The sequence below is a fragment of the Etheostoma cragini genome, chromosome 3 (genome assembly GCF_013103735.1).
Source record: "Etheostoma cragini isolate CJK2018 chromosome 3, CSU_Ecrag_1.0, whole genome shotgun sequence".
Taxonomy (NCBI): Eukaryota; Metazoa; Chordata; class Actinopteri; order Perciformes; family Percidae; genus Etheostoma; species Etheostoma cragini.
The window spans coordinates 17,598,308-17,621,676 of record NC_048409.1 but is presented as its reverse complement, the minus strand read 5'-3'; the positions used below and the strand labels follow the sequence as shown (position 1 = coordinate 17,621,676).

General features: G+C 43.3%; 1 protein-coding gene across 12 annotated transcripts; it reads left to right on the top strand.

Moving 5' to 3' along the window:
- Positions 1 to 3,164: 3,164 nt before the first annotated feature.
- mecom (MDS1 and EVI1 complex locus) lies at positions 3,165 to 22,479 on the top strand. Of its 12 annotated transcripts, none has more exons than XM_034866092.1 (15): positions 3,165 to 3,264; positions 3,405 to 3,518; positions 3,932 to 4,043; positions 4,201 to 4,348; positions 4,502 to 4,655; positions 7,713 to 9,105; positions 9,350 to 9,437; positions 10,960 to 10,986; positions 14,732 to 14,898; positions 15,111 to 15,188; positions 16,795 to 16,964; positions 17,932 to 18,076; positions 19,919 to 20,164; positions 20,261 to 20,441; positions 20,554 to 22,479. In XM_034866092.1, the coding sequence occupies exons 1-15, from the start codon at positions 3,216 to 3,218 to the stop codon at positions 20,686 to 20,688; spliced, it is 3,207 nt and encodes a 1,068-aa protein (XP_034721983.1). In that variant the 5' UTR covers positions 3,165 to 3,215; the 3' UTR covers positions 20,689 to 22,479. The 12 variants fall into 12 exon arrangements, with proteins under 12 accessions (XP_034721983.1, XP_034721962.1, XP_034721953.1 ...); XM_034866071.1 differs by having other exon boundaries at positions 9,347 to 9,437; XM_034866062.1 differs by having other exon boundaries at positions 4,502 to 4,679; positions 9,347 to 9,437.
- Positions 22,480 to 23,369: the final 890 nt, after the last annotated feature.

Genomic DNA, 23,369 nt, shown 5'->3' with positions numbered 1-23,369 from the left:
TGTACATTGCATGACCCTGATAACCACAGGTAGAACCTTTTTCCATAGCTTTTAGACGTTAAAGTGGCTTCAGATTTAAATTGTTTGCACTAAGAGCAGCACCCAGACTGACAGTTCATTTTGGCAGGACAGCAGCGTCAGTGCATGGCATACCTGTTGAATGAGATCTGTGTAAGCAAGGAATCGGCCAATAGGGTGTGACTGTGTATACTCTGCTAATGACTAATGGTGTCAGAGTAACCAAGTAGTCCCATTGTGGCTTTTGATCCTTTAGTGGTTGTAACTGTTGACGGAGAGAGTAAGAGAGAATGAAAGAGAAGTGGTAAGTTGAATAAATGAATGTACATACAGAGTATATACATTACATATATAGAGACAAAACATATTTTAAACAATAAAGGTCTGTCAATTAGGGGAATAGTTTCCACGGCTACTACTGCAGACTGTGTAGAGCAGAAGAAAAAAGTTGCATTAATGTGAAAATGTACAGATGTGTATTAGCAAAAAAGAAATAGTTTAAATATTTTCCAAATTCATTTCTTCTGTGTTGTTTTTCTTTTCAGTACAAGTAAGAAATGGCCTTGATGCTGAGGATGATTGCGATTCTCAGTGTGAACTCAGACCCACTGGGATATCTATCTTATCTACAGAATGACCTGGTGTTTTAAGCCACTGTTGTACTGCTGGTAGTCAGTGTGTGTTGATGTGTTTTTGTTAGTGTGTCCATGACATGCTAAGGATGACCCCCCTATAATTCAAACACTGTGTCCTCTATGTTGGAGTGAGTCCCTGTGTGTTTGTGTTTATGTGTGTTTTCACTGTTTATCTGTGGCGTCCCTCAGGGAAGGGGTGGAGCTGTTGGGGGAATTCCCCTTATACTCGTTATCGCCCTCCTGTGCCTGCTCGTGTGTGCAATTGCACTACCCCAAAACATATCATCTTGTGCAGCGAGTACAGAGAAACAGAGCATCAAAAATGTTTATTGATCCCTAAAAAAGAGGGAGGTCGGAGGTCACTGACACTTCAACAAAGTGGAGGTTTGCTTCTGGCTTGAAAGACTCACCTGGCTCTTTTGTCTTCTTGTCTTCCTCAATATGTGTTACTTAATTTTCTCCTCTTATATGTAAAACATGCTAAAGTTATATACTTATAGTTACATTTTACCACAAACTTGTACTTATGTATTTATGGACAAAGTGGTTTTGGCAGTGTCCATTATTTTTTATGTTCTAAGGCCTCGGTCTGCACTCTGGTAGCTTTCCAAAGAGTTTCCCTGCTTGGTCTCCGTATCAGTCTCTCAGAGTGTAATCCCTGCAGACCCACATGTCTTTATATATTATATATTGGCATTGCCTTACAGAGGTAATGGACAGCGGAAGGAATGTGTCTGTTTGTGTGTTCATGGATGTACGAAGTTCCATCCATGTTCAAGCATGTGTGTGTTCATGGTGTAGTCAGAGGTTGGAGTAGGGTATGTCAAGGATTAAAGCTCCTGTCATGACCCACACCGTTCATTTCCTTTTATTCTTTATCAGAAACAATGAGGGTGCAGCAGCAGACACCAAAACTGCAAAGACAAGTTGGCAACAGTGTTCTCTATGGAGCAGTTCAATTCATGAAAACAAGAATATTTTCTGGGTTATATTTGGTGGTTGATATGTAATGTGTCTCTCCTGGTCTGGATAACTGTAATGCCTCCGGTTTAGCACTGTAATGGGAGTCAGACTTGTTGTGCCTGCCACCCTCCCACTGACTTTCTTGGCTGCTTGGATTTTGTTTTAATGCCTGAATTTAAATCATACTTTCATGCTAACACAAAGCTGCATCTGTCATTACTGTTCACCAATCACTACTACATGCAAGGGCTCTGCCTTTGTCAGACTCTTTGCTTCAGTGTCTCTCAGTCTAGGAGCTTCCTGTGCTTCAGTGAGTCACAGTGGAGCCCAAAATTAAAAAAAAAAAAAAAGATAACGTCATATTTAGTATTATATAATTTGCCAGAAGTTAGAACAATGATACAACAATTATAGCATAGTCAACGGAATAAATCATGATCTTTATTGTGAGCAAGATATTTATCACAACTCCCTGCGGAGCGAATGTGGCTCTAGTCTCCTAGTAGGGCTCGCCAGGAATTCTGTCTGTAAGCGGTGTACCTGTGACCCATGCCTTCCCAGAAGCCCCCCTCCCTCACTATTGCATTTCTAATAAATCCCCCTATCATCATTGTCGCGTTGACGAGGCAGAGGAAGCTAATATGTTAAACCTCCAAAGCATGCCAAAAATAACACCATGTCTGATTGTTTTACAGCAAAAGGCTATTGTGTGTCCATGGGAAGCACCAAAGTCCCAGGGTCTCCCAGCTGATTCTTTAAAATGACTGACCCCCCCCGAATACACACTGTTTCACAGCCAATCTGCAATGAATGCAGTTAAATCAACACCATGACTTAGAAATGACTTATTAGAAATGCTGAAGCTTTAGAAAATAAGTGGATTAAGGTGGAATTGTGTGGTGTTAGTTCTTAATTGATCTCACTGTTTGGAAGTTTCATCAATCACTATAAAACTCAATTAGTAGAATGCTTTTTTTAACAGCTTGCGTGTTTTTACTGTTTATCATTGTACATTTCTTAGCTTGCTCTCCACACATTTATTTTGCACATATTGCCTACCACCAGTATTGTTAGAGAATCCATGTGTGTATACAACATGAGACAGTGTATTTATTCTACAGTAGGATTTGTGCTTTCATTTTGTTTTCATGAAGATGGATGTCTTACATGATGGTAAATTACAAGCTAATGAGGGTGTGTATTTCCATGTATACGTCTCTGTGTGTGGTGGTACGAATGTGACAAGCTTTGTGTAGCAAATTTGCATGTGTGTGTGTGTGTGTGTGTGTGTATGTATTTACAGTACCAAGAGCATCTCAAAGTGACATGCTGCTTTCAAAATTGGGTAGCTTCGCCTACATTGCAATGCAGTAATGGTCGATAAAAAAAACGAGAAAAAAAAACTGCTGCAAAGTCTTAAGAGGACACCAAAAAATGGCAAATTCAGCACATCAAAACTGTGTTGATCCATACAGTTTAGTTTGGCCTTTGTAATTAAGCTGTGATATAAAAGAGAGTCATAATCCCCTTGTGTGTGTGTTGCAGATCTTCTACAAAGTCACCAGTGAGATTTTTCCGGGTGAAGAGCTGCTACTTTTCATGAAGGCTGAGGAGTATTCATGTGACACCATGGCCCCTGATATTCACGGTATGCACAGCACATATACACACACATACACACACACACACATACACATACACATTTCTGTCCGTTGCAAAAAGAGCTGAACAACACATACACCTTATTACATGCATGATATGCTAATGTTTCTCTCTCTCGTAATGCAGAGGAGAGGCAGTACCGCTGTGAGGACTGTGACGAGTACTTTGAGTCCCGCAACCAGCTGCTGGACCACCAGAAGCAGCCTTGTGGGATGCCTCCCTCCTCCTTCCTTAACACAGGTTTGACTTTTGTTTTTAAATAGGTGGGCTATTGTAAACAGCCAGTACTGAAGAGTGACGAGAAGGATGTGTAGCCGAATGGGGAGAATACGAGATAAATGATGTAAGGGTTCTGTTTCTCTGTTTTGTACGAGACTGGACCACAGCCTCAGTAATTGACCAGGGCCTGCGGCAATGCAGGTCATAATATATTCCCCATATGATCTATGTAATTAAATAGGTGGCAGACTGCAAACAAACCTCAACACTGCACAGAGTTTACATTTAAAGTTAACCTGCAGTCCTTGGCTGTTTGAATTTTGAAAAAAATGTTGATATACAAATTGTGGATTAACCCTATACCATAACATTGGACTGTTTTTATTCATCAATTTAAACTCCCTTTTTTAATTTTTTTGATTTTTTTTAACTAGGTGGGGACAGTGGCCTGCAGGCCCAGGAACCTCAAGACATGCGACCCCTTCACATGTCTCATGGGCTACATGAGTGTAAGGAGTGTGACCAGGTCTTCCCTGATGTCCAGAGGTAAATATCACTCAGAACACATAGTATATTATGGAGAGCTTTTTCCTATTTTCATCACGAAAAATATAGATGTAGAGCTGGAGTTGTCAGACACCCATATGACACAAAACAAATATCTAAATCCTTGTTGTTGTTCTACGTTGTGTGTTTCCTGCAGTCTAGAGGCCCACACTCTGTCCCACTCTGAGGATAGGGAATACAAGTGTGACCAGTGTCCCAAGGCCTTCAACTGGAAATCAAACCTAATCCGACATCAGATGTCGCATGACAGTGGCAAGCACTATGAATGTGAAAACTGCTCAAAGGTAGAGTGATGACTCTTGGAGGGGATTTTGAATGAATGAGCAGCGTTCGTCCAAGTGTCTGCTTTTTCTTTATTGGAGATTTGTATTACTCTCTTGTTCGTAGAAGCAGATAGTAACTCCCCTGTGTGTTTGTGTGGTTCCTTCCCCCAGCAGGTGTTCACAGACCCCAGTAACCTGCAGAGGCATATTCGCTCGCAGCACGTTGGGGCGCGGGCCCACGCCTGCTCTGACTGCGGCAAGACGTTCGCAACGTCTTCAGGCCTCAAGCAGCATAAGCACATCCACAGCAGTGTCAAGCCCTTCATGTGTAAGTCACTAAGACCCTACCTATGTAAGTCTCCTCAGTACGTTATAATAATAATAATGAAAATAATAATATTAATAAGTACACTATGCTTGTCACTTGATTGAACAACTGTGATGTTATTGCAAAACTACATTTTTATTCTTCCTCAGTTTCTTCTCAAGAGTCATGTACATGTTCTTCAGGAATCACCCATGGGATTATATAGAAGCTGTGTTTAGAGTGGCAGTATGATTAGTTTTTTTAAGATGAGAGTGATGCAGTTTTATCTGCATCAGCACTCCCACACAGTGCTAATATAGTGATAACAGCTTTTAAACTAGCATGTAATTTGACTCTAACCTTACTGTTGGCTCTCACAGTGACCCGGCCTCACCTGCTGTTGACGCCACAGCTATCGTTGCTTTCTCTCTCACACACTTTTTTCTCCACTCCTCAGTAAACGCTAACTCCTTCAAGACCCAAACACATTGTGACCTTTCACATTTCCACCACCTCCCACCACATATCTGATCTCCTTCCCCTAAAGCATTATGACCTTCACCCTTTGCCTCGTCTCTCTTTCACTGATCCTTCACACCGACCCAAACACAAACACACACACACACACACACACACACACACACACACATACACACACAAGGTCAACACACAAGGCTTTCTCCTGCTCAAACAAACACACATTAACACGATCACACACATAAATACATAGGCCAGAGTGACTGCATCTCCACTTAAGACCTCTGACTCCACTCTCTTCTCCTCTCTTCCTCCGCCACATGCACCATTCCTCACAAATAGCAACCACATGTACAGCCCTCTTCCCTGGGCTCCCTCCGAATAGGAGTCCATTTGCTGTAATCAGCAGAAAATATGCAAGTTAAAAAACAACTAATGGCTGTGTAAAAAAAGCAGAGCAGTATCAAACATGGCTTCTGCCTGGGAGAGACCATGTGTGTGTCCGAAGTGTTTGTTTGAGTGAGTTCTGTGTGCCCACGTGATTCTGTTTGTATATTAGCGCACGCGATGTGACAAGGGTGTGTGTATCAAAGCTTCTCTACTGTTTGAAAGTGAAGCACTCAGACCTTCAGGTTATTCATTTGACAATGAGCTAGCTACCACTTTACCACTGCTGTCTTCTCAGGAATGTGTTTATGACATTTTATTTCAGTTTATTAAGAGCTGACGAATGTACGCGCGTAGTGAATTGTGTTGTTAGTCTGTAAATGTCACTACATGATTCATGGTGCAGGGCTCTTTTCTTGTAGTTTGCTCAGGCCATGTGGCTATACTTGCAAAAGCACACACAAAGAGAGAGCTGTATAAGCAGCTACTCCATACACACACACATAGAGAAGACATGTTTAATAACTACTTGTTGACTATTAGAAGTAATTAATCCATTCTGTCGATAATACAACCTTTTATTTAACAAAAAAAATAATTTAAGTTTTTTTTAGACATAATACCTACCTCACTGTAAATGTCTACAGCCTCAGGTCAAACTGAATAGTTTTAATCAATTGAAATTTCATTTCACTAATCTTTTCATCTGTGTTGCAAGACACATGCACAGCTTACAGAGAGGAAATGACCAAATGAAAGAAATCAGGCACTCTTTGTTTTGTTTCTCCCAGATGTTTTCAAAATGTTTTCAACTACCTTTTTACCCTGATTGTGTCAGCCAAAGCCAAGCCACAAATGCAATTCATTTCAAGTTAGTTTTCTGGGTTTCTTCATTAAAATTAGACTTTTTTTTCCATAAGATTTCTTTCACTCTTGGCTCGAGCATTGCCATTTGGCGTTCCTCTGGGCTGTTTATTTAAATCTATCAACAATACTTCTTCCCATTCTTCCTCTCCATCTACTTAAATTGCGTATTGTGCACCTTGTGGCTGGAAGGCATCCAAAGTATGCAGATGTGTAATCACAGTGTGGGCCTAACTACTTCCTTATCCTCGTTTTGAAGATCTCATAACAATGTGAGCAAAATCAATCATCCAGAGCTGCTTCTAACAGCTTTCTGATATTGTCGGATGATCAAAGGTCTATTGAAACATCATCTGTAGTGTAGCTGATCTGAAAAATATTATAGTTTAGGTAGGGGCCAACAAACTAGAACATAGCCCCCCTTTCAGAAACTGCATCCATTCTTCTATTAGAATGGCAAGAGAAAAGAACATGGGAAAAAAACAAGTACTTGGCTACTAGTACTTTGTCAATTAAAACTTATCATCCATTGGTAGTAGATAATGTTGACAGACTCATAATGGCAATAGATAATGCCTACATTTAAGTTTTGTCTTAGGACCGGGTGTTGCCACTGTATGTCATCCAGGGTCATACAGAGGGACAGACAGGCAAACGGCTTAACTGTGGGAAGGTCACTTAGCGCAGGACGACAGGGACCCAGCAATGGGGACAAGGTGAGGGAGTGACAGAGAGGCCCGGAGGGGGAAGAGGGGCAGTAGAGGACGTGAGACCTGTCCCTGGGAACCGGACTGCAGGATAGGATTCATTCAACTCTGCTTCCTTCACAAACTTAAAATAGAGCCATTGTACTGCATGCGGCTGAGAATGTGTGTGTGTGTATCTGTATTTCTGTGTTATGTGAATATTTTGTGAATGTGCCTGCATGTTCATGTGTGTGTGTCTGTGTGTGATTGTTTATGGACTCCCTGGGAGCGTCCCTGGGAGGACAATGGGCCTGGAGATGCCTGGGAATTTAGTTTGATGTGCAGGTGATGAGTGGCAGCAAATGACTCACACCGTCAACTAAACAGATTCCCTTACAATGCCAGGATCTGGACACACCTCTCCTCCTTATTTTGCTGGAAAACTGTTATCAGAGTATTGATGGGAACACAAGCATAGCATTCATACTGTACCTCCTCCGCCTTTGCCTCAGCCAGCCTGAAGCTTTTTAACTAGAGATGTCATGTCATGTGATGTAATTTTCTGTGTGTGTGTGTGTGTGTGTGTGGGTGTGGGTGGGTGTGGGTGTGGGTGGGGGGTCGGTGTGTACTGATACGTTCTATGTCTGTCTCTGTGTCCCTGCAGGCGAGGTATGCCACAAGTCCTACACTCAGTTCTCTAACCTGTGCCGCCACAAACGCATGCATGCTGACTGCCGCACACAGATCAAGTGCAAGGACTGTGGACAAATGTTCAGCACCACATCGTCCCTCAACAAGCACCGTCGCTTCTGTGAAGGGAAAAACCATTTCACAGCAGGGGGATTGTTTGCCCAGGGTATGCCACTCCCTGGCGGCCCTGGCTTGGACAAATCGGCTCTGGCGATGGGCCACACCGGTGCTGGGCTTGCTGATTACTTTGGGGCTAGTCGCCACCACGGCGGGCTTACCTTTCCTGCTGCTCCAGCATTTCCCTTCAGCTTCCCTGGCCTCTTCCCCTCTGGACTCTACCACCGGCCACCGCTCATTCCTGCCACCTCTCCTGTCAGACAACCAGCCCATGCACCTCTTGCTAGGCCTGGTGCAGAGCTGAGTAAGAGTCCACTGCTGCCTCCAAGCCCCGGACTTCAGGAGTCCCGAGAGCTCCTTAAGGCTCTCCGTAAAGACAGTGGTGCACCTGGAAACCAGATGCCATGTTCCGAGCTCCACACCCAGAGCTCCTCGTCCTCCACAAAGCAGCGGAACAAGCAGAGTGACCAGTCCGAGAGCAGCGACCTGGACGATGTCAGCACGCCTAGTGGAAGTGATCTGGAAAGCACATCATGCTCCGAGATGGAGAGTGACATGGACAGTGAGAGGGAGAGGGGGGCTTCTCGAGAAAATGGCAAAGGCCCCAAGAGGAAGGCCAGTGAAGGAGGGCCCCAGAACCCCAGCCTGACAGGCAGCAGTGCTGCTAAAGACTTTCCAGGCCCTTCCCTCATCCCATCCTCGCTGGACGAGCACACAGCCGTTACAGGGGCTGTGAATGACTCTATTAAGGCCATTGCCTCCATTGCTGAGAAGTACTTTGGCTCCACGGGGCTGGCTGGCCTGCAGGACAAGAAGGTCGGATCCCTGTCTTACCCCTCCATGTTCCCCCTGCCTTTCTTCCCAGCTTTCTCTCCTCCAGTTTACCCTTTTCCGGACAGGAACCTCAGACCTCCAGGCCTGAAGGGCGAGTCGCAGTCTCAGGCAGATGACTGCAAGAAGGCCCAGGGCAAATCTTCATCCGAGTCACCATTTGACCTCACTACTAAGCAGAAGGAGGAGAAGTCTGCCACATTTGCCGCCTCCAAGCCAGGGGCCTCCCACTCCATTGGTCAGGATCAGCCACTAGACTTGAGCCTGGGCACTAGGGGCCGTGGAGGCAATCCAAGAGAGGAAGAGACGAAGAATAACCTGGGGTATGAGGAAGAGAAGGCAGTGGTGGAGATCCCAAAAGCTGACACCTCTTTACAACATGCCAGGCCCACCCCTTTCTTCATGGACCCCATCTACAGGTATTGTTATTCCCAGTAGCTTACATAACCACAATTCAAGTCACTACTGCAGTTTTACATCATGTGTAGACACCACAACAAACTTCACTGTTGTTACACATTGTATTATGCAAGAGTGTGAAGAAACTCTTCTGGTGTGATTTACTGTCATGTATTTGTTAATTGTATTATTTTTGAAATAATGAATGTAAGTGTACCATAATTTGCTTCTGTACACGCGTTAAGAGAAATCTATTATTAGCAGGGTTGAGAAGAGGAGAATGAGCGACCCGTTTGAGACTCTGAAAGACAAGTACATGCGGCCAGCTCCGGGCTTCCTCTTCCATCCACAGGTAGGTTCTGACTGTGGCTTCAGCGGGAACTGGGACAACCTAGGACATGTAGAAGGAAGACAATAAAATGGCTCACACCTTATTTGGACTAAATCTCATATTCTCACCAGTCCAACCATACATGTTTACCTATTGACTGTTATGTTATGCTTTTTTAGTTTAAAGTTGCCCTTAGATGCCTTTATTGAGCCTAGATTGATTAAATAGGCAACAACACCCCTAATTTGTCCGCTTAGCTCTTGGTCAATCCTGCAATGTGATGTCTCTTGTCATGTAACCATGGCAACTTCACTGTTACGGGTTCAATGTTACATAGGTTCCCATAGCTACAGATGTGACAGCAACATGGCGTTAAAACAGTTAAGATATTTTTATGACTCTTTGTATAAGGAATTCTAATTCAGAATGATTGTCCCAGGCTGACCAAACCGGATTAATGGGGATTAGTATGTGGCTCCAGCCTTATCCAAACTACTGCCTGTTAAGCCCGTTGTTGGCTATCTAAAACAGATGTCGCAGAGAGAAAGGGCACACTCTGACATGTCTTCCCATAACATGTCTTTGATTACATATAAAAAATGATATGCTCTTAAAGAAATGATTTCTGCCCCCGGGTTCCCTCTGCCATTATTTCCAGTGTCAGACTCCATACTGTGTGTGTGTGTGTGTGTGTGTGTGTGTGTGTGTGTCCGCATGGATACGAGCGTATGCGTACGTGTGTCTACATCGTGTTGAATTGACATTCATTTGTTTAATCTTCCGCCGTGGGTGAGAACGGCCCATCGGAAAGTGAAAACACCACTTTCTCAGGCATTAGATTTTTTTTCTCCTCTTTTCTGGCCGTTTCAGGTCTGGTTTTTACAGGCTGTTTCATTTGTCTGATTTATGTCCCCTGTCCAGACTGCTGCATGTGCTCAGCCTGCAGCAGCCACATGGCCGTCCCACACGCCTTAATGAGGTGTCCTATCAGTAGAAACACTAACAGAGTGCTTAGGCCATCTTTATGACTTTATGATGTCTGGACACACAAATCATTCCCAGAAACACCAGACCCGGGTAGGTCTAGCCCAGACAGGCCGAGGGGCCCTTCTGTATACTTTTCAAGGGGGGGTTGTTTTCAGTCACCTGACTCACTCTTGAGCCATATATAAAAAAAAATAGGTTGCAAAGTTGAGGGGACTGGAACTTTTTTTTTTCAACCTTTAGTGATTCCGTTTTTTTTTATTTCCTGGCAAGATATTTTACTGCTAAGCAATACTGGCTTAGATTACATGCTGGCATTGTATTTGTGGCCTGCTATAATGAGCTTATTGAACACCAGGAAGTGTTGGGAACTATTAGAGCCTCCTATAATTCCAGCACCATAACTTTGCAGATAGGCAGCTCATTGCTCATTTAAAGTTAATCACATCGGGATCCATCATTCCCTCTGCGCCCATCTGTGTCCAATCTAAAACTGTTGATTCCTGCGCCACTTCCTGGTTCTGACTGCTGTCTTTTTTCCTTCTGTTCCGCCCCTCAGTTTCGTTTGCCAGATCAGAGAACTTGGGTAAGTTCCTCTTTAACCTACAATACTGCCATGTGTCTATCTCTACCAAACAGACCTCTTCTCCGAATTAATGCATGGGCTGCAGATCAGTTTACAACTGACATCACCCGGCATTCGCATGGCTTTAGCCCATCACCATCATGCAATTACTGGACTTGTCTGTCTGTTTCTGGCCATAGAACTACTTTCTTAAATAAAGAAATTTCATCTCAATGTTTATATTGTACATAATATTTTATTATCTTGTAGTAATTCCCCTTGAGGGTTAACATCTAGACATATCTCCTTTCTGATTCACATGAAGGGTTTCAAGCGGGGATTTCCAGCCAAGCTACTCCAGGTCCATTTAGCAGCTCTGAATATATGTTTGCTTATTTGGAGAATAAAGCATGGCTCTTGCAAATGGGCATGGGGGGGGGATGAGTTGGGACGGCGGGTGGTGTGTAGGGGGCTGCTTTGCATCAGCGCAGGGGTAACAGTCTCTTTGGGACTGGCAGTGGGACTCGGGGGTTAGTTCCTCCCTCCAAACATCTGGTTCCCGATAAAGATCAACAATTGAGAATGCATCTCACTAATTAAGGCCCTCACAACATCACTGACATCTGAAGATAGCCAATCAACTGCTGGTCCCAGAGCGACGCTACAGCAACAAGCAAGTTCACAGACACACACATACTGCCCGGGGGGGACGGACAAGGGGGTTCTGTGAGGTGCATGTGTGTGTGTGGGTTGGGGGCGGGGGGGTTCTCATATACAAAGTAGGGGGGTTATAAAACCTTTGAAAAATCACTTTAGAGCTAAATGTGGAGCCATTTATCCTCTTGTTCTTTAAGTTGAACATTTCACACACACATTATTGTCAAACGGTGGCCTAATGAACCTTGCTCACCATCCATAAAAACGCTCAATGGACGAGGGTTTTTAAAGTGTAATTTTTGACAGACCGATACTACTACTTTTAATCACAAATACATCTAAACCATGGGTTTGGGTGTAAATAATTTACTGTATGACGACAAAAAAAGCATTTGACCCTGCCAAAGACTCTGCCAAAGCATAAAATGTTCTGTTTCCACCAGTTTGGGCCATGAAACAATGATTTCAAAAATGTCTCCTGAACTGGAAAATATTAATTTGAAAATATTAATTTGATATCATGTACAAAGTTGAATTGTTAATATCTTAAAACCTGCAGGATACTCTTTTTAGAAAACATACATGCATTTGCCATAGCACTATTCCAATGAAAAGTGCCTAGTATATATGCCTTTATATATGTTTATATATATATATATATTTATATATATTTTTTTATTACAATGACTATGCCATAATTTCTAGGATCCAAAGGCAAAGGTTGACCAAAGGTGTGAGATTAAACCCGTAATGTAGTGCAGCAGCATGAGTGGGTGGATGTGGTGATCAGAATTCCCCAGGAGAGGGAGCCGGGACAGAATAGTTTTGGCTCTGAAAAGTGTCTTATCGGACAGACTTGATACTGCCGACAGCTTTAGGGGACCTAATGTTCCCGAGAGTTATGGGTTCTTGTTGAGCAAAGCAGACCAACTAAGAATTCACTCTGCTGCCTTAAAAGAGCCCAATAAATTACACCGTGCACATTCATAAGAAATCTGAAAGCATTTCACCTCCCTCTTGTCCACAACCCCTTATCTTTCAATCCATCGCCCTCCTTTCTATCTTTCTCTCTGTATCTCTTCTCTCTTTCTCGCTGGGTCTGTTCTTCCTCTTGCCTTTTATTCATGGCATGCAGCATTGGCATATTCATAATCAAACGGACCTGACACTCCACATCCTCCCTCAGTGGGCACGTCGACGGCTGCGGCAGGAACTTTACACTCGGCCGTCACTCCTAATCAGCCGCTCCCAACACCAGGCTACACCATCATCCATCAGCCCTTCTCTCTCCGGGCCCTGTTTCTTTCATTCATTCATTCATTCTTTCTTTCTTTCTTTCTTTTTGTTTCCTCTCCCTTCCCATTCTTCTCCACTATCGTAGTCCTTCATCATGCTTCTTCTCCGGTTCTTTTCCCTTGGTCTGCTCTATCTTGGCGTGTAGCCTGAGAGTGACAGGGGGTGAGAGCAGGAGATGAAATGTCAGAGTGGGAGCAGGGCTCTGGTGGAGGACCCGAATCACCATTGATTTGTTTCCATATGGAAATAAGAATAAGAAACAGGCTGAAAATTCAATACACGCAAAATAATGCAAATTTGTGTGGCCCCTTTAAAAAAAAAAGGGAGGGGGGACTTCTGTGTTTGCGTGTGTGTGTGCATGCGTGCGTGCGTGTGTGTGTGTGTGCGCGCGTGCATGCTTGCGTGCATGTGTGTGTGTGTGAGATGGGCTGACAGGCCCTGCGGCCTACTGGGACCCCCTCACCCCCGCCCCTCCCTCTAGTTCTCCCTTCACTCCCCCTCCAGCCCCCGCTCCTACCCCATCCCGCCCCTCTCAGCCCAGCGATATCATTATTACCCGTGTCTGGCTCTTGATCAGTAATGTCAACATCTTTCATATTGACGAATGTGCTGTCTGCCTGCATTGTGCACAGAATAGTTTACAGCCCAGCAGTGGACATGAATCACTCCTCTGCCACGAACACACACACACACACAAACACACACATACGGACATGTATATGACAACACACAGATACACACTAAGCGCCTACGATCACACTCACATACTACGCACATGCCTTTAAGCACACATTTTACACACTCTCACAAATACAAATAGGTTACAAATACATTCTTCTCTCTCACACACAAACATATATTTTCTGTTTCACACACATTGATGGCAATTAATCAACTACGGCCACCATGCAGCACATAGTTTCTTGTTCATGTACACACACACACACCAAGTGACAAGTCCACATATCTCCTCTGAGAAAACCTGATGAAAGTAAATGTTCAGCTTCATTAGTAGATTGGCTGCAGTCCTTAATCCTGTGTGTGTGTGTGTGTGTGTGTGTGTGTGTGTGTGTGTGTGTGTGTGTGTGTGTGTGTGTGTGTGTGTGTATGTGTGTGTGTGTGACACTATCTACAAAGTTATGAATCAGTATCAAATGTATTTGCCATGTACAGATACTCTACCAGGGATTTAACCTTGTGATTCATAAATAATTGATGAACGTCATAATAAGAATGCCCCCAATATCTGTTTCACTTAGTTTTACCTGATAAACCTGTAAACATGGCTCGCCAATCAAACAAATCACAAATATAAAAGGAATCTTTCCAGAAAATTATATATTCACTGAGAAGCATTTAACAGTAGAGAAGAATCAAATTTATCAAATATTTGGCATTTTAACTTGATATTAAGACATTTACAGCTAATGTAGACATGTATGGTTGCTGTAATTCTTTCAGTCTCCCCTTACTAGTACAGTATATTGGTCTAAATTATTATTACTAAAAAAAGTATTCAACCACATCCTGCAGTATAACTACATGGCTATCTGTACTATCTAGGCTGAGAAAATATCTTTTTGCTTATCAGAAAAAAAAATGAAATCTCACACATATTTTATTTGTTTCTGATGCAAATCAGATTGTTTTTGAGACATGATTATATATAAAGCCGCTTTCAAAACGGATTAAAAAAATCATACATTAGTTTATTTGCTTTGCATGTTGCACTTGCAATGCTAAAATGAGCATTCATTGTGTTTGTAAGCGCCACGCTAACCCCTCCCTCCGTTCCTCTCCTCTGTGTCCTCAGATGTCCGCCATCGAGAACATGGCAGAGAAGCTGGAGACGTTTGGCTCCCTGAAGCCAGAGTCTGGTGACCTGCTGCGCTCCGTCCCCTCCATGTTCGACTTCAGAGCCCCACCGTCTGCACTTCCAGAGACTCTGCTGCGCAAGGGCAAGGAGCGCTACACTTGCAGGTAACTACGACAACTGGTGTACGACATGTAATATTTTAATTTTGAGCTTTCATGTTGGTCATAAATTAACATTCCTCTATGGCAAATAGTGTTGTTATTGTTATTGGAATTTTTTTATTCTCCTTTTGTTACAGTAGTCACAGTAAGAGTTCATGTTATTGTGGTTTTTAATATAGGTATGGGTAAACCATGCATTTTTTATTACTTTATAGATATTGTGGGAAAATATTCCCACGCTCTGCTAACCTGACCCGCCACCTCAGGACTCATACAGGAGAGCAACCGTATAGGTAAGACTATTTTACATACACACATGTACTGTCTCTTGGAGCTGTCTGTGCGTGTATATGTGTGGAAGGAGTGTGTGTGGGTGTTTGGATTTGATTTGAGTTGTTATAAGGGATGAAACGATCCAACAGCAACATGTCAGCTAATTTTCATCCTCCTTTCTTGCATTTTGCCCCCATCCCTCCATATATACTCTAAGAACACACACCATACAATGTTATAAAGGAAAATCATCATACAATCATAGCACAATAGCACATTAACTCCCCAGTGAATAATTACTTGTTCCTCTCTCCTAACAAATATGAGTAAGAGCAGGAACCATGCTTGCACAAGGTATTCTCAAGCAGACGGAGAGATGCTGCTCATTTGTTAACAGCTCATGGATGTTTTCCCAGGGAATTCTTGTCTACAGTTAGAAGAGAGTTTACGTGTGTTTTCTTATGACTTAAAAGCCTGGTATAATTAACCTGCTGCTAAATAAATTGCCTGATGAAAAATGGTATTTGTCGCCAGGGTGACAGAGACAAAGGATGGGGTTGGGTGGGTCGGGGGGGTCTTAGGGCTGGTAAAAGAGCAGAGCTGAGAGGAGGAAGTTTGGTGAAGAATTGGGGTGATGAGGATAGCGGGCAGATGTCCAAGCCCTGCAGCTGTAGTCATTTCTCTTGTGCGTATGAGGCCAGACTCAAAGTGATCTGCAAGCCCACTGGCTACACCAAGTGAGGCTTTTTGCCAACCAAAAAGATTATCACAAGATTAAGCTCTTTTTTTTCTGGAATTATAGTTTAGTTGGCAAATAAGACAAAGGATGCAGGCAGAGTTCCTCAGCGTTTAGCTTCATGGGAAATGTTGGTAATAAAAGTCTCCCTGCCCTCTCTCTCTTATTCCAGGTGCTGCTGAGGTAGAAGTAACAATGCAGCAGCAGTTCAGTACACATGTAAAAATGAATCTTGCACATTTACTACATTTGGATAATGAGTAAGCGCTGGCTAGCACTGCTCTGCTTTGTAGTTACTAAGGTAATGGAATGTTGGCCCAAAGCTTGCAGGAGGCCTGCTGACCACAGGGGAGAGAGAAAGACAGACGCAGGCCTCTACTGCCCCAGCCTGATAGCCTGCACTCCACACGCTGGCATGCCATTAAAGATCACCACTGTTTATTGTAATTTTTTTTGTGGAGATAACCGGGGGGTTCCTGAGGGACAGCCAATCGAGCAAGCTAATTCCACCCGAAGAAAAGATGTAATCTTCTCGTATAATTTTGCATGAAGAAACTTGGCAAGAGGCTCTAATTTTGCAGGGCTAGAATCAAATCTGTTGCGTGCTTATTTTGTGAGGGAAGAATGCAATTTTATTGCGCTGGCTCGAGATAAGAGGCAGCGCTGTTTCACCTTAAACAAGCTCCTCCATCATGTTCGGGACTGTGGGACTGCTGGGACTGCCTGTGTGTGTGTGTGTGTTCCCATTATGTTTCCCACAGAACAAACTACGGGCTCCTGATATATTATGCAGTAAAGTTTTACTTGTGACAGCTTGTGGCAGCTTGTGTATTTTGCTATTTTGTCATTTCATAACAGTTTTAAGTGAAAGGCCTCCACTTTTCCTACAGGTGTAAATACTGCGACCGCTCCTTCAGCATCTCCTCCAACCTGCAACGTCACATTCGCAACATCCACAACAAGGAAAAGCCCTTCAAGTGCCACTTGTGCGACCGTTGCTTCGGTCAGCAGACCAACCTGGACCGTCACCTCAAGAAGCACGAGAATGGGAACCTGTCTGGTGAGAAATCTTGAGCATACATTTCTGGTTTTGTAGATTGTGGAAAGATTATTAAATAATACAAATTTTTTTTTTCCTCTTTCCATATTTCATCAGAGAAAATGAGATCTACTTTGCTGATTTGTTGCGTAGTATTGCATTGTCTTTATAAATCCTTCTACTGAATCTTATTTTTTTTTAAAGTACAGTACTCATGATTGGAAACAGTTTTAGAAGTTGACAAATTAGAATACATAAATCTTTCTCAGCAACAGCACAAAATATTTTTTTTCTGAATGAGCTGCTTTAGTCAGCAGCACAGCTTATGGGTTTGATAGGTTGCATCACTCTGACTGCTAAATCTGCAGAACAAGCAGTGACACCTTGCCAACAGCTGAAAGCAACAGTCCTCATACTGTAGGAGGTTTTTACTTAATCAGACACAATGTTCACTCTATCAAACGCAAAATCAATTATCTGCCAAGCTTTTCTCCCAACCCACAACACAAAGATAGTAGACTGCAAGCTGATAAGCAGTAAAGTAGTTTCATCATACAGTAGGTAAAATAATAATACGTTTGTTACTTAAACCTCAAAGACACTTTGGTAGGTCCAACATTAAAAACGCCTTTTGTGTGGCCAAGCATTGTCAAACCTCACATGATTTAATTTTATTTTAATTGTAGTCAAGAACTCAAGGTTTCCAAAGATACTAAATATGTCACAGAGAATTCCACTGAAATGTGTTGAACTTGATGCACAAGACAGTTTTCTCCCTATGATGTAATGGGACCACGATTACATCACTAGCAAGATATTGGATATGAATATTGTACTCATTATAAATCCATTGAAGCATCCCAACTAGCAGATACAGAATGACAAGTTCTCAACATCATTTTATAAACTATGAAAATGTGTGTTTTAATGGACACAAAGCCATCACTTCAAAATGCATATTTGCAATACTCATTTTTTCTTTCCGCAGGCACTGCAATGTCGTCCCCACAGTCTGAACTGGAAGGTGGCAGCGCCATATTGGATGACAAAGAAGACTCTTATTTTAATGAAATAAGAAATTTCATCAGCAACACAGGCCAGAACCAGATATCACCGGACCCCTCTGAGGAAGGGTGAGTTTTATGTACCCATCATTACAACCATTGATTGTGTCTACATCAGGATTGTTGGACTTTGAAAAGACTATCCAGGCTTGAATAGTGATAAATAATGGGTCAGCTGCTATCAGTCCATTTTAACCTTGCACTTTGATACCACACAGTCAGCCCTTGGTAATAATAACATCATGCTCAGAGGTCTGGAGTAAAGCGCAATCACCTGTAATGACATTTAAGGTAATGGCAGGTTTTGGAAACAGCAGGAGCTCCTTATGTCACTTGCTTTTCGGCCACACGTACGGACAGATATCTGTGTGCATGCAACTATGTCTGAGCATTATGCAAATAAATTCTTGGAGCTGTGATCAGGTCGGATAGCAGTTGAGAGGTCTGCTCAGGTCTCTGAGTTTGTTTTCACGTGCCTCACGTTGGTGTGATCACTGGGCAGATTGTGAGTGCGGATAGAGATCTCGCAGACTGGTGTATGATTGTGCAAAAGGCCTGTGAGAGCAGGAGCGGGGCGGTAGAGCGTCAGAGAGATGGGGAGAGAAGCAGGAGGGGGAGTGCAGCAGTTAGCCCACCACATCTGGAACCAACATGTCTGCCTACAGGAAGAGGGTAGAGGGGGTGGGGTCAAAGGGTCGGCCCGTGTTTCCTTTCAAAGTGCTGTGCTCCTGACTACTTCTGATAGATACTTTATCCCCAGCAAATTACCACGTTTTGAAAGTGTAATTAGTGAATCTGTTTTCTTAATCACAGAGCTCTAGCTCTCTCTTTTGGCGAGTCCGTCTTTTCAGCCCTGCAAGCGCGAATACCTTTCGGCCTCAAATTCTCCATCCCAGCGGGAGCGCTGTCCAAAGCACAATATTATCGGCTGCTGATAATGTAGATACTGGATGCGCTAAAGGGTAATCTGTAATAATTCCCTCTCTCCTCTTCCTCTAAAGTCACTGCACGCTCAGAAGCATCTCTCAACAAATCCTGTGCAGGTATCCTGTTTATAAGCACCCTACAATTATGTGGTGATGTGCTTGATGGGTTTTGTTTCCTATCTATCTACTTCTGCGCGTCCAGTTCTCAGTCCTCGCCTCTGAATCCTTTGTGCCAGAAAGGGCATTTTTAGGGGCTGACGAAAGACGTCCCAGAGTGTAATTAGTGAATCAGTCTAAATGTGGTTCCAGATGATTTACCAAATGGTGGTTTCCTGTGGCGCTGAGACAGAGGGACAGATTAAGACTCAGGCAGTTTGGATAACTCGCCCTCTCTCCCTCCGCAGGAATAGAGGAATGAGCTAGGTTGGCAACACTCTCATAACTCTCCCACCAAATGGGGCTGTCAGCTAAATATTTTGCCTATTAGATGAATACAAGATAGTAGAGAAAATAAACAATGAGAGGGGCGAAGCACTCCAGTTAAGTGCTGCTACGATCAACCCAATGCTGCTCTGCCCAAAGGGGCTTCAGAGCCTCGATGATAAACGGGATTCCGGCTCTCTCAATCTCAGCTGCCATGTCCTGCTTCAGATCCAGCTCTCTCTGCTCTTTATCCCATATGCTTGTTTTTGTTTATAAAGAAAAAGAATTCTCTCAAGAATTTGAAGGAAACTAAAAAAAAAGAAGCAAAAGACTGCAGCCAGTACACAGTATGTGCTAAACATGTGTATATTTTTTTGTATATATTTAATTCAGTGTCTTATTCCTTCCGTCATTTATTTACCAAGCACCAAGACTTCTTAGTTTCTTGATTACTTTCCTAAACATAAATGGTGATGAGGGAGCTGTCACTGTAATGTATTCCTCCTTAAAATATACTACTTTATCAAGCTGTATTGATCTAAACGATTTTCCTGGTCTGCAGGTTAAATGGAGGTCCATTTGAAGAAGAGAAGCCAATGATGGCCAGCCATGGGTCACGTGACCTGGAAGATGAGTATGCGGAGGACATTGGTGCCGATGAAGAAGAAGGGGAAGAGCCTAGCAACACCCCCGGGAAACAGGAAGACGAAGTGCTTCCTAGTAGCCTCAGTGATGACATCATAGAAGACGAAATGGACTTCAGTGGACCCAACGACTTGAACCTCAACTGCAAAGCCTCTCCTAGGAGGTAAATTTGATGCAAATAAAACAGAATTTGACATTATGTAAATTATGATGTGCCATCAAATTGCCTTATTTTAATGTTTTTATGCTTGACCTTCAGGTTTAAGGATGAGCAGGACCAGAGTGGCTACTCAGCCTTGGATCATATTCGTCACTTTTCAGAGATGCGCAAGCTGGAGGAGAGCGAGCTGAGTGATGGCGATGAGGACGACTCATCATTTGGATCCCCCTCTCTGACTGATGCAGTCAAACAGCCACTTTTTAGGAAATCTAAGTCTCAGGTAAAAGAACATTGACAGTTTACTTGCATGCACACCTGTTTACCTAAGGATGCACAGACATGTTGGCATTTGAGGATGACCGTTAAATATAATTTGTCTCCCTCTCCCTCAGGCATACGCCATGATGCTGTCTCTGGCTGAAAAGGACTCTCTCCACCCAGCTTCCCATACCCCGGCCACCATGTGGCATAATTTGGCACGGGCTGCTGCTGAATCCAGTGCCATCCAGTCTCTCAGCCACGTATGATGACACCCCTTTGCGCTTTCCTTTCACCATTCGACCCCCCAAACCTGACCTATGGCACTGGGAGCCCATTTCAGGGGCCACGTGCGGTGGCCCCTGATCATCCACGGAGTAACTGCTGAGCAGAACCACGGCCCAACTGACTGCTGAGCGGAGTGCCTCACACACAAAGCAGGGTCTCTGGCCACGCAGAACCCAGCCTAACCCTAGCCCTAAAAACCTTCAACCGATAGAGAACAAAATGTCCCTCGGAGACCTTAAAATTTAATGACATTAACACCAACCAGAATGATAGCAATGATGATCATTGTGGTGAAAATAATAATAAGTAATAATAGCTGTATTTATTCTGCTGAATTTCTATGTTTTGCACAGCAAAGGCAGCTGGTGGACATGGAAGATGGATGTGCTGATGTTTCATTTCTAGACTGCATTTATTGCCCAGCACATAGAATGCAGGGAAAACATTTAATGCTGAGAAGGTGAGTTTGGTTGTGTCTCTAAGATAGCCAGATTCCACCTAGAGCCAGAGCCCTGGCTCATCTGAAAAAATTATCTTTAAAATATATTACAAGAATTCCCTTTAACCCCCAGAGATCCAAGGTGTTTCTCATAAATACACGTACTTGATGATAAAAATGAAGGGCGGGGTTAGCAACCTCAGTTTAAAGGAGAACCGCTCCATGTAAGGACAGAGCTAGCAGCGCTTTCATATCACTGAAGTCATTGAAGAACAAACAAAAAAAAGTTATTGTTAAACTGAAATCAGGCCAGTTTCCCATCTGCGTTTTCATAGCTGCGTGTGTCTGCACAATCATAGCACTGTACACAAGTGTCTACCAACCCTTCTCCACTGCACTCCATCCTGCCCGCCTGCGCTATCTGTGAAAGGATATAAATAGATTGTCTTTTTAGTGGAAGAGAAGAAAACACAATTTTTTTTTTAACTGAAATAAGTAGCCAGTGCTGAAGTTAATTGTTGTTCTGTAAAGGGCATATGTCTTCTTTTTTTTCAAACCCTTGAATCCATCCTAGTCAGCCAACAATACCACTAAATAGCCTGAATGCTAGTCGTTAGCTACTCCATGTTTGTGTGTCTTTCATTTTTAGACAATCATGATTTTGTTTTCATTTTTTTGTTGGTGTTGTTGTTGTTATTTGCTGTTGTATGTTGAGATTTGTATTTATTTCTTGGCAAACTGTAGTTTGTTTACTGAATAGCACTGCTCTTAGCCCAGGTGAAGAGGAGACTCCTCACCGGGCCTATCCCAGAGTTCAATGGGGTTTGTAGATTACATTTGAGTGCCGGATAGTATTAAACATACAATTCACTCCTTATTCTTCTAATGAAACCGGTCGATGAATAGATATTACTTAGGTTTTTTTTCTATGACAATTTAATGATTGAATTGTAAAAAATGAAAAACATTAGAAAGAATGATATTAAAAAAAAAAGCCAGGTATAATTTCTTCATAAACGCATGATTGGTCTGGTAAGATCTGTATCTGACATTTTCTACGGCTGTCTGCAAGCTTGTGTGACGTTCGGTTCATGTTAATCCCTTGTGCCAAATTTATGATAAATAACAGATTACTTTCATTTATTCTCCCGTTTTGAGGGACCAGATTTCTTTTCTTTGTTTATGTCGTTGTTTTGTTTATAATCAATTTGAAAAAGTAATCAGCAAGTTGAGGTACTTTGTTTTAATGCTTTCTACGATGTAACTGTTATGCATTTCAATTCAATACTGTGGGAGGATCAACTAAGAAATAAAGGACTACAATGTAAATTGACATGTCTTCCATTCTCTGTTTATTTTTACTAAAACATTTTACTCATCCACTGTCTCCCATCTCCTTCACACCTCCCTGCTCCATACAGTCCTTCTGGCTGCCCATCAATTTGGCCCAAATGGGAATTTATACTAAGAGTCAGAGTCAAAAAAACACCTGGCGCTTTCTTCTGGCGCTCCCATGGCCTCCAGGAGCGAGGGCGAGCCTGAACTCTGGTCCTCTTTTTTTTTTCTCCAAACCTTGGCTCGCATAGAGAGAGGGAACGAGAGAAAAGGCTGGAGAGGGCTTGAATGTGGTAATGGGAGCGGAGGCAGGAATGTGTCCTTTTTATTTGTGTCTGTTTGTGGGGCATGATGGATGAGTTGGGTAGATGTGATGACCTGGCTCATCGCTCAAACACTCAATAAGCGTCCCATCCTGCAGCAGGCCTCCCCATCCGGCACCCCCTTCTGTCACTGCTGCCAGCCAATGTGGGCGGACATTGTGGCTGGGAGGGTTGGAGGTTCAGCAGCTCCATTGTCCGGAGAGTAGCTTCGGTGGGGGGTTGGAGAATTGGGCATGACAGTGAAGATGGCTGGCGCTGACACTCCACATTTACAGTGCTCTTGGCACCCTAATGGATGGGGTGTTTTCTTAGGGCCTGTCGTCAGCCCTCAGGGCTCCATGGGGCGTCCAGCTTTGATGAGGTCACAGGGGGTCACGCAGTGTTGATGAGGTCAGCATGGGTCGTCCGGCTTTGATGAGGTCAGCTGCAGTGATGGTAGTGATGGCGCAGTACAGGGCCATAATGGAGTGCCAGTGATAATGGTTCAGAGTATGAGTTTTGCCACCTGTACTGCTGTGGACTAATTTATATGATTACGTGAAGTAGTCGCTAGTCATGCAACAGC